This window comes from Chelmon rostratus, chromosome 6, assembly GCF_017976325.1.
Source record: "Chelmon rostratus isolate fCheRos1 chromosome 6, fCheRos1.pri, whole genome shotgun sequence".
In the NCBI taxonomy this organism is placed as follows: Eukaryota; Metazoa; Chordata; class Actinopteri; order Chaetodontiformes; family Chaetodontidae; genus Chelmon; species Chelmon rostratus.
Window position 1 is genome coordinate 7394489 of NC_055663.1, and position 12264 is coordinate 7406752.

Below are 12264 nucleotides of genomic sequence, written 5' to 3' on the forward strand. Positions count from 1 at the left end.
ACGGGTAAATAACTGAGCGACAGCATCACAGGCATGACAGAGGGAGGAGAACACTGAGAGGACTACTGTCCTCCTGTGGTGACACTTTATTGTATTTAGTTTATCGCTCTGCCTGTCACACTTCAGTAAGCTGAGTTGTTAGCTGAAGTTATTCACGTGTTTCCCGCTTTAGCTAAGGCTACACTAAATAACAGCATTCAATCATTTACTATTATCTGCGTCGCTTCCCACTGTCCTGCTTTCTTTTGTCCTCATCCTCTTTATTTTCTCTCATTTTTCATTTCCAGAATGATAACTCCTCTTCATTTTCCTTCACTGACTTTTAGTTCAGACTTCAAGAATGTTACGCAAAATCATGCAGGCTCGATGGGAGTGATGTGGGGCCCCTTTGGGGAGGTTTCCTACCGAGATGTCATTTCAAATCGTCCGTTGGTTGTTTGAAGTCACTGCTGTTGCCACTTTTGAGACATTGCAGTGGAGCTGACAGCCTGCCTGTCTCTGTCCAAAGTCAACTTCTGGAATACACCTTCCAGCACCTGTAAAGCTGACAAATTAAATGTCATCTGTTTGACATGCACACAAACAGATGCTAAGTTGATCATTTATGCTTTTACTGCTATTTGCTGATGATACAAATGTATTGGTATCACACAAAACTCTAAATGATCTGCACAACAGGTGCTGATCAAGGTGAATACATGTTTAAATGCAATAAATTATCCTTAAATATAAGCATGAAAAACATTGCCATTCAGTAGAAATCAAAATAATGTTGAATACGTCTGTATGAAAAGAAACAGTCGTGATATTGAGAGAAATTTGGGGGGGTGCATATTAATGAATTTCTAAACTTTAAGGGTCATAATGATTAAAAGATAAATTATTGTCAAAAATATTTTTTCATGTGCAGGCTTTTTCTTCTCTTCTATCTAATTTATGTATAACACTGAGCCTCATAAAAATTACTGTGATATTATCTGGTGCAATACTTTTCCTAGTAATCTTAAGAAACTGCAGATTTTACATTCGTGAGTTAGACGTGCCAGGGTCATGCTCCCACTGACCCTCTTTTTCCACAGCCAGAGTCCTCTGCAGCTTACTGAATGTCACATCTGTCACAGTGCTTGTGTAATTTATAATGTTCCATGCATACAAAAAAAAAAAAGAAAAGAAAACAGAAACTTAAATATCCAAACTGTCGTGTGGTTTGCAGAGGTCCACAGGCGTGGAATGAGACTGATAACACTTAAAATGTAATAATCCATTTCACATATCTCCAGTATAGCTCAAATGATTGCACTTGTATTTCAGCTGTTTTTGCAATAAACTGAACCAAACTGAACTGAAAACAAATACATTATGTCTAACAATTCCTTTAAGTCATTAAACTTTACCAATTATGTGTAGGTCCCTGCGGGGATATTGTAGGAATATTATACAGGGCTTGCAGAACTAAAGTTAGTGAACTAGCGCTCCATTTGCTGACAGTGTTCTGCTCACATTTTTCATGTCGACTGTTCTTACTCCTGCTGCTTTCATGACACAGAAATATAATAGGCGCAATCAATAACACCTTTCCACGTTTAGGTTAGTTGTTATTTTGTATGGATGTAAAAAGGAAATTCATTTAATTAGCCGCCTCGTTGTTTTTAATTGTTTCCACCTTTTCAGTGTTGCTTACTGCCAGCGTTGCACATACTGTCAGCACATACCACCACACCACACTGCCATGAAGCTAGAGCCCCTTACCGTGTTTCCGCTGCATGGTATGACTCCACCTGACTCCCTTTTACTACCAGGTACTTTTCTCTACTTCGTCATCCGCTGCAGAGAGTAACCTCTCAGTGTCGGCAGAATAAGCTGATCGTCATAGCGATGTCACTGCTAACAAAAGAAATGGCGTGGCATCATCTTCAGTGTGACACAAACAAGAAGCTGCAGCCTTCATTCACTGTAACCTGCTCAGTGCATTTACTGCAAACCTCACATTCACCATAACTACCTGCTGCTCACTGCACACACACACACCTAACGCACCATACTCTGCTGTAGCTTAGCCTTTGTAGACTGTTGCACACTGGAACCTATTATTAAAAAGCTCAGAATACACCTTGAGTGTATTCTAAAACTTATATAATGTAATCACTGATATCAAATTAAATTAAATAAAGTATTTCTGACAAATCTTGTGAAAAATGTATGTAATTAAAAGCCCCTCAAGGTGTACCCGGTAGACATCACTGTAGAACACGTCAATGCCACCTTTTTTAGAGAGGTACAGGAAAACGGCAGATGGATAGTCCACTGCGTGATATTAAATCTTCTTTTATATATTTTCTATTTCTATTGTCTGATTAAATTTATGGCTGGAAATAGAGGAAAGTAGGGTGTGATCTTATGGGTTCTATATGGGGCCCCTCAGTGAGTGTGGGGCCCTGGGTCATGAGTTAAAAAACATGCCGTGTCAAAACAAGGTTATGTAGCTTACGGAGGTGCTGAGGTAACAGGTACAGTACAAGTGACGAGTTATCAAGTGAGTCAACAGACCCAATGATGTGCATTAAACAGTAATATTGGCTAAAGCTTAGCTAACATTAGCCACTTTAGCTACTGGCCGTGCTACACCAAATAGGGCAAACTGAGTAACAGTGCGTTTTATTTCTAGTGAATGAATATTTTGAATGAACTCTGACAACACTGCAGTCGAATAGTAATAATAATAATAATAATAATAATAATAATAATAATAATAATAATAATAAATAACAGCAAATTAAAGAGTTCAATGAATTCACGCCAGCTTGATTAAGAGTTTTTCCTCACATTATCGGGCAAAGATCGAGAGTTAAATAATTACAGTAAGTACTCGGTCCTGTAGGTGAGCGAAAGCCTGGACTGTCTATATTTTATGTCCCACTTATTTTTTATTATGTTTTGGACGGTGCACAAAGATCAGGACGTGTGCAGGGCATTAGCTGCACCACTGCCGTATGAAAGCAGATTAAAAGTTATTATGGCCGTGGCAGGCGAGGCTCGGGTGCAACTTGTCTGTTCGAGGGCCGGCGTTAACAATTGCATCACGTAGTATGGCACATATTTCACTTCTGCCAAATCTATAATTACCATTATGAGAAATCTGTCTGCTACCGTCGCCTGCAGATTTTATGGGTCTCTCACTGCTCCTCTGTTCTTCAATAATACAGTATATCAGAGTTTAGTTATGGTAGCTGCACAGGGTTGAATGCTGATTAGCGGAGCAACCAGGGGATAAATAGATTCAACATTTACCTCAAATTACTCCCTCCTAATGCATTACAGCTGTTCAAGTTAACAGAAATATGATTTAATGCTTTTGCTTTGCGGTGAATAACAATTGCGCGGCAGTAGTTCATAATGAAGGTAATTGATGGAAGATAACTCTGAAAGTGAAAGTGCACGAACATTACTGTAGTTTATTGATTGCGCATGGTGTAATCATGACAAATGAGGGCCAACTGAGGCCAGATGAAGGCAAAAGTGGAAACGCAGTCACGCTCATTATGCGTTGACACAAGAATAGTAAATTAGCACAGACATCAGGGGTTGTATTCATAAAGCCCCAAAGTGCTGATCAGAGATCACTGAGCCATGCAAACCTCCATTAATGTCACAATGACATTACTTTGAACCGCTTTGTTTCGCTGTTAGCTAAATCTCCAGGTCATAGCTTATACTGATTCAACAATTTCTTCAAAATTAGGACTGCGGGTAACATTTAATCTAACAAATATCTTTTTAATGAAGCAGTTAATTATTTGGTCTGTAAAATGTCAGACAATTGTGAAAGAAAAAGCCTCACGATTCTTATCACAGTGTATTTTCTGCCATACCAGCATTGTGGCTCATCGCGTGGGACATCGATCAGTCCACCATTTAGGCCCAGAGTGAAGTATTTACTGCCATGAAATGTTGTGGAGAATGTATACAATGACCACCACCATTGGGTTGTTTTTGTGTGTGTGTGTGTGTGTGTATGTGTGTGTGTTCATAATGATGGGGTGGATCGATGGATGGAAAGTTGGCACAGACACCAAATTAAGTGCAGACAAACGTTACGGCGTAATACTTTATCTGCAAAAATAATCAGCCCCGGCTGATGCTTTGTGTTTACCGCTAATTGGGCTGAACTAAGATGGCGAAGACGGCAAACATTATACCTGCTAAGCATTAGCATGTTAACACTGTCACTGTGAGCATGCTGTTGAGTGTAACATATGGCTCAAAGCACAGCAGTGAGTTAGTCCAGGCTGACAGCGTGACTCGTGTGTAAGAAAGTCTTGGTGTTAAGACAGAATCTAAATGGTATTTAATAGGCAGCAGTGAAATGTCAGTGGAAAGACAAGATTAGACATGAATTTAGCAGCGCAAATTGATGTCTGAGTGCACTGGAAATCTTCCCACTTGAGCGAAGAAAGTGCGCACATCCCTGAGCTTTATGAATCTGCAACACAAACGTGGCCTTCAGAGACGAGCGGAAAAAGGAGAGGGGCTGGAAGCTATTTAACACTAGTCTTGACTGACAGACAAGCATGTTGTTTGCTCCCTACAGTCCTCCCAGCACTGATGCCATCATCCCCAGCAGCCTGAGACACACCCTGTACTTGTTCGGCGCACGCAGATCTGATCAGGCATAGACCCCCGCCATGTTTCATAACTAGAAAACACCTCAAACAGAAACCTCTTTGGCTCTGCTGTAGCTCCCTTGTTTGGCAGAGTGGTGCTTTCTTCCTGCAGAACACAGGCCTTATCTCCCTGAGCCCACAATATCCCGCTGAAACAAGGCGATGTGGATGCAAACTGGAGTCTATCCTCTGGCGCACCCGGAGGCGGTCCCACCGCGCCACTGGGCTGAACGGGCATAATCAGCCGCGCAACTACAGCGCTCATTCCGCCCGTTACAGCAGCCAAACTGGCCTCCTGACCCACAGGTGGAGACATCGCGCCCCTGTGTGGCTTTATGTGCAGCAGCACAGCCATGTCCGCTCTCTTATTTTCATTATTTTCATTTTTTTGTTCGATTTATTTCAGTAACAAATGTGGCTCCGGGTTCTGGGTGCATGCCTGAAAACATTTGTATTAAAGACGGCGCTGTGGGGAAACACACAGGTGCACGTGCACATATGTGACTCGCCAGGGGCTCCGCAGAGCTCTCTGCAGGTGTGACGCTCCTCCTTTGCGTCTGTCACCGCGCACAGTTCATCCAACTGTTCTGAGGTGGGTGGGATTGAAATGGGCTAATGGAGACAGAGTCATCCCCCGCAACATCGTGGTGCCATCTGAGAGGCTGCTTCTGGGAGCGAGAACAGGTTTTAGTCTGAAGATTTAACTTTACATCAAGCCCTTACAGCTAGAGGAAGTCCTTCCTCCAGGGAGCTCATGTCACATTTGTTAAGACTAGCTTGGTGTAAAATAGCTTCTGGGGGACAGCGCGGGAAGCATCAGAGCCTCACAGGACAGCTGGCATCCATTAGTGTTGCTCATCGATCAACAGAAAATTAATCAATAATTCTGATAGTTGATCGATCATGTCAGTTTGCTGGTTCCAGTTTCTCAAACCTGCCGCTGTGCTGTTTTATGCTGTTGTGTGGCGAATAACTTTGGGGTTTAGACTGTTAGACTGAACATGAAACATAGTGTCACACTGTGAGAAATTTTGATGGGAAGTTTCCACTTTTACTGACATTGCGAACACTTAAAAACTCAAAAAAAAATTGACGATTTAATTGATAATTTGAAAAATAATCATTTGAAACAAGCCAGCAGTACCTGTAGACCTTCGTTATGTTCAATAGCGTGAGAACGTAATGTGGGTGGTGAAATCACAGCTTCCTTTTTCATTACCTGCTGGTTCACAGTTATGCACAAAGCACTGATGTGAGTAGTTATGAACAGGAGGTCGTGCCATGAGACTCCTTCAGACGGTGGAAGATACATGGACGCGTCCTCACTGAGGATCTTCTGACAGGCTTCGTTGGTCACGCTGAGCCCAATAATTCTCTCATGAAGTTTTGTAACGGACCGAAGGCAAACAGCTGTGTTGTTCAGACAGTCAGCAGCATTTGAGTGAAAACGTATTTAACATCGTGGACCAGACATCCGAAATTGAATTGGCTTACCGGCGATGCACTTGATTTAATGACTGGATTTTTTATGTTTGGAAATAATCTCATACGTACACGTAACCCAACAAGGTGCTCTCCAAATGCTCCCGACTCCAGCTTTAAATGAGCCCATCTTTCTTCCAGGTCAGCAGCAAACTGTGGCTCATTAAAGGAAAACAGAGAGACGAGAGAATCCAGGCTGATGGTAATAATGAATAGAGAGGGGAAGGCAGCAGCCGTGGCCTGCGGGCAGGATTATAACACAGAGAATCACAAGGAGGAAATGAAGATGTTCGCTGCTCCGCTGCGGCCAGTCTGTGTGAGCGCGTGGGTCTGAATCCACATCCGTGTGTCTACCTGAGTGTGTGCAAGGCAAATACTGCATGAAATCACTCATGAAGAAAGACAGAGCAGGAAAAAAACCCACAATCCTGACAAAGACTGTGTACGTGTGTACCATTATCTGACCGCATACCAGTTTTTATTTGCTAATTTGAACCCTCCAGGCTTCTCACATCATCTGGGAGCATAAAACTACAAACAGCAAAAAAAAAAAAAAAAAAAAAACCAAACATAATGAATCAGTGTTTAGTTATATTTCTACACATAGCTTCAACAGATTTCACAAAATGGAGACTGAAAATTCTGCACAGTATGTTTTTTTCGCTGCCTTTTTATTCTATACCATACCAGAGACATGGGAAGTACTGTTTTTATACTAACCCACGCTAGCAGCAGAGCTCTATGGATGGCAGCGTTGGTCAGACAGTAGGTTGGTTGGTAAATTGGTTGTTCCATGTCATTGGTCCACATTTAAAACCTATTGGATGGATGGATGACTTGAAAACATGGAGGTGTTTCCTTAACTTTTCCTGCTGCATCATCATCTGGTGAAAATTTTAAATTCAATACTTTGGTAAAAAAAAAAAAACCTACAAAACTAATCACATTGCCATAGCGTTGTATTATAAGTGTGCTCAGAGCACCACTGTGTGGAAGTATTTCCTCACAGAGCTGCTAGCATGGCTGTGGACTCTTGTTTTCATATGTTGTTGTCCATCTTTTTCTCTTTCCTTCCTTTTAATTATTTCTTTTTCAGTTGTTTTTCATTCGTTTTTACGTAAATATGTCATCACCAAGATATCCTGCAACATAAAATCTCCTGCAGAGCCTAAAGAAAGCTCACCTTCTGCAGCGTCACCTGCAGGGAGCAACCACAGGAAACGATCAGACAGGACGTAAAACAGGACCACGCTACGTGGCCGAAAGTTTGTGGACAAATACGAATTACACTCACATGTGAGTGCTGAACACCTCATTTCAAAACTATGGGCATTCATCTGCTGCAATAACAGCCTCCGCTCTTCTGGTTCCACCAGATTTTGAAACCTGGCGTGTTTACAGTATCATTGGATGCTCTGTTCCACCCTCACAAAGTCGGGAGGCTTGCAAGAGACGCGCTTAGAAAGAAAAGGTCAGAACTGGTACAGCATGGGCCGAGAAATTCTGACTTTCAATCTTAAACTGGCAGTAGTAGATTTTTGCTCCAACACTTCATTATGAAGTAAATGTTGATTGCACAACGAAATGGCGATAGAATAATGACACCATCGCTGTTTAGATTGGGTCCCCATAAGCCTCGATTTTGCTGTGCAATCTTCTCTGCCACCGTTTACGATCTCTTGGGAAAATGAAGCAGATAGAAATGGCACCAGACAGACTGGCGATCCGGTCAGGCTGGCACCACCTCTCTCTGCTCTCAGTCTTTATTATAGCTACAATGAATGAAAGAACTCCAAATGTTTTCTTCTACTTCACCCCTCCACCCCAACACCCACCCCAGCTGAAGCAATACTCAAACTCTGTTATTACTCTGTATACTTTGTTTCTTTACCTCTTCAGTGAACATGCCTCTTTCTCCTCTCTTATATCCAGAGGGGTGTTAATTGTTTCTGCACAGATATTTGGAAACTAATGTGGTGTATCCTGTGTGGTTGGTATTTGCTGGGTTCTGGGGAAAACGGAAAGCCATCTGAAGCGTCAACAGTAATACCACATGAAAACGCAAGTGGGGTTAAAAAGTTGTGTGTTTCCACTGAGAGTATGGTTCAAACTCCAAAAAAATCTTCCCATAATGCAACACAATAGAATTTGTGTTGGACCATCGGTGCCTGGTAAATTCCTACGTCTTCCAAATGCCTGGCCAAGCTGATATATAGCACTTCATGTGTAAAATAAAGCAAAGTACCTTAAGATTTAAGAAGTGTGGACCAAGCTCAAACCATGACAAAACAGCCCTCGATCAAAAATATACTAAACAGCATAAAGTGTATGTAAACTACAAATTCAATACAAAATACAATACAAAGTTTCACCCTGACTGTCCTTTACACACATTTGTTAGATCGCTGCTGTGTCCCTCCCTGCTCTTCAGCCTTCCCCTGCACGAACATTTCTAGCATTTGGATTCATGTAAATTCAGAAAATTTGTCCATTTATTATGGACTTATGTTCTTTTAATTGTTGTGTTTCCCAGGCTCTGCCAAGGGGCTTGTGAATTGTGAATGTGTATTATTTTTGCAGCACATTGTATGGATACCTGAATGCAGGCTCCCTAAGTTTGATGTCTGAGTGCCAGTTTAGGGAGCCAGTATATGATTGAGAGCTGCATATGACTGAGCACCCATGAGTTCATCATGAAGTTTATGACTGGTCTCATAATGGTGTTTAACACTAAATTCCACAAGCTCCAAATTCACCAGTTTGCAGACGGGACCGGTCACTGTCTGTCCTGCGAGGTCCGACAAAGTAAGACTTTTTACTGAAACCTCCTTTTATCCTAAACCAAACAAGGTTTTTTCTATAGTGGCTTTTGCAGCTCACGTCATCATTAAAGTGCAGAGTTTCCCCTGAAGTTGCTAACTTTAGCTAACAACATGAACGTCATGACGACAGGACGCGACACTTGAAAAGTACCACTAACTGCCATGCAACCATAGATTTTTACAAGATCAAGTCAAAGACCAAGAAAGTGAAAGTATTCAAATCAGCTGCAGAATACTAACATGTAGTGCATGTATTTCATGTCACATTTGATGGTCAAAGTTGGAAAAAGGGATTCTCCTTTGAAAGCAGGAACTTTGAATGTATGTTTTTGATAGAAATTGGGCTAAAAGCTTAAATACACCCTACTGTGTGTAGGGCATTTTAAAGTTTTTAGCTTCTGGCTATACAATTTGTGCACACACACAGTCAGATTGTATTCCCTCAGTACTGTGGAGCTGAGTGAGTCTCTGCGGAGCTTTGTCGATAAGATCAATGCTGCAACAGGCCTCAACATGTTTGTGTATGTTTGTGTGTCGCTTTCTGTCCAGTGGAGCTGAAGGAGCACCTGCAGAGCTTCGTGGAGGAGACCAACGCTCAGCACGGCCCGGGGTTCATCAAGGTGGTCCGCCACGACAAGCAGGAGGGTCTAATCCGGTCCAGAGTCAGCGGGTGGAGGGCCGCCTCCGCTCCCGTCGTCGCTCTGTTCGACGCACACGTAGAGTTCAACACCGGATGGTGAGCGTCTGGCTTCATATCTGCTGCGTCATTACAGCAACGTCTGCGGTAAAACTACGAGTCACAGCTACATCAAGCCCACAAGTTGAAACGTGGAAAGGTCACCTCATTATTCTGTTCTGGTGACAGTCGAGCTCTCTTGCTCCCTGGTGTTAGGGTAACTCCAGTCATATTCTATATTTTTCTTATTGTCAACAAATCCCATGAAAAGACCAAAACCGTAACATGTAACCCCGACAACACATTGGTTTTGGTCTTTTCATGGGATTAGTTGACAGAAATATAGAATATTGCCAACCCTATGCTTTAAAAGAATACATCTTTTGAGTATGAAAAATACCCACCCCCCTTCCTTTTCTTCCTCTTTTCTTTCTTTTCTTCTCTCTAAACTCTAATATGTGGCTGTCTTCCACTGGTATTATGTGCCTTTAGCTGTGTGTGTGTGTGTGTGTGTGTGTGTATGTGTGTGTGCACCCCTTTGACCTTGAATGTATTGCAGGAAGCTGGTTGAGTGAGAACTCTCAGTTCGTGAACTCAGAGATGAGGTAAACTCTGAGTTTTCTGTTCCATAGAGAAAGGTAACCTAAGCTTTCCAGTAGCTTTTCTGCACTAAAGTTTCTCCCTGCCGAGCCTGAAGCAGCTGTCGGACGTAGGGAGTAGGGATGAAGAGGCCGATTTAATTAATGTGACATCGCGAGAGGATTTTTTTGAGATCCCAACGAGATGTGCTATTTCATTCCCTGATGACTACCCAATCGAACGTTACCTCTTTTCATCACACTGTCATTTATCTGAACAACATTCTCTGGCCTCCCGTCTCTGATACTACAAACGACAGACGGGCTCTCAGATAATTTGAGACCTAATTTGCCGGAATCAGTTTTTGACATTTTCTTGATGAGATGCATTTCATACAAATCCTTTACATCAGAATGACATTAAATTCCACTCTTCTACATGCAGCATTAACCTGGCGAATACCGAACTCTCACAGTGCTAATCTGTGCTGTGGAGTCTGACGGACCCTCCTCCTGGTGATGCCCGGCTCTGTTAAAAAGCAGCCGAAGGTGCAAGTTGTTTTATATGTGTTAAATCCTCATTCTGTTGGGGGTTATAGACACTACAAATAGTCACTGGATGATATTTACTTTGTTAAATATGTCAAATATGATTAAAGCCAAAGTGAGCTATATTCATGAGCCTATAGGTCCAAGTTAAATATGTCTGAACTGTTTGAATTTTAATTCATTGAACTGCTTCTAAGGATGCAACGGACCTGTGGGACTGCACCTAAATGACATTATAATATAACATTCCACCACTTGTTCATCTGTAATGTTAACAGACAGTGTGGGGAAATGTTAAATGTATTGACTTCGTCATTCAAACTTGCACATCAACTTGAGCAGCAATTCTCTCCCACGCCAACTCTCGCCGCTGCAGCTGTGTTGAATATGTGCTCATATTCACCAGACACGTGTTAGAACGTCTATCTCCAGTGGGGTGAAGTCGGACCTTTTTTTTTTTTAAATCAGAGAGAACATACATCGTGTTGATTGAACTGACTCAGATCAGCTGCTCTGGAGTTTCTCACCTCAGGGTTCATCAGCTCAGAGTTCAGGGTTCGTCTCAGACTTTATTAAATTTGCTTCTGGAATAAACTGTTCCTGTAAGAAGAAAAAATAATAATAGAAAAAATACACCTTCCGTAGACTGTACAACTGTTCAGTTTGTTATCTTCTTCGTTGCCTCTTCTCGGCAACAATTAACACAGAAGCGTCAAGTGTTGGAACAAACTGAAACAGTTTCGGTTTCAGTTTGCCCTCTCAGTGGCAGAGAAGAGGAATTTGCTGCTGGAGTTAGTTGAGAAATTTCAGTGACCATATTGTTGTGTTTTGAAACGCGTGTTTGTAAAAGCGACTTTAAATCCATCTCCTCCGATCAGTCCAGACAGGCTTAAACCACACCCCATCACATCTCATCCAGGACGGCACTGGATGCCACGAGTGTGTTTTCCATGAATTCCTCCCAGTGTTGTGCAGCATTAAGCGGCTGCATGACAGGGCCTGGTGTAAATGCTGGGACAAAGGAAAAGAGAAAAGAGCTGAGGAGAGAATGAGATGCTGAATGTTTGGTATTAATTCAGCAGGCGTTTTGTTTGAAAGGTTGCTGATTAAATCAGAAAAGAGATCATCTCACTGTGTGGGCATTTGTTTTTCCTCAAGACGCAGAGCGGCAACGAGGAATTTTAACAGCGAATGGCATGAAGCGATTTATGAGCTGATTCACGAAGGGATCATTCAATTTCCCCTGTCTTTCTGAGCGCAACTGAGAACTGCTGAAGCTGTAACCCCTTTCCCTCGAAGTTCATCATTCAAGCAGGTGCACAGCTTCAGCTCCGCAGATGCAGCTGCGACACATTTATTAATATTTTGGGTCACAGAGTAAGTTGATTATGTGACAGGCTGGGGAACGAGTGACTTCATTCCAGACTCCCCGGTGTATAAAAAGAGGCATAGAGGTGGTTGAGATACTTTGTTAAGTAGTTGAGGTTGTTGTGGTC

General features: G+C 42.2%; 1 protein-coding gene across 1 annotated transcript in view; it reads left to right on the forward strand.

Annotated features, from left to right (window-relative positions):
* The window catches only part of LOC121608093 (polypeptide N-acetylgalactosaminyltransferase 18-like), a 144830-nt gene that overhangs the window by 81404 nt on the left and 51162 nt on the right, over positions 1-12264 (forward strand). Inside the window, exon 4 of the mRNA XM_041939228.1 lies at positions 9515-9701. Coding sequence (XP_041795162.1) covers positions 9515-9701 — 187 coding nt within the window. The remainder of the gene's footprint in view (positions 1-9514; positions 9702-12264) is intronic.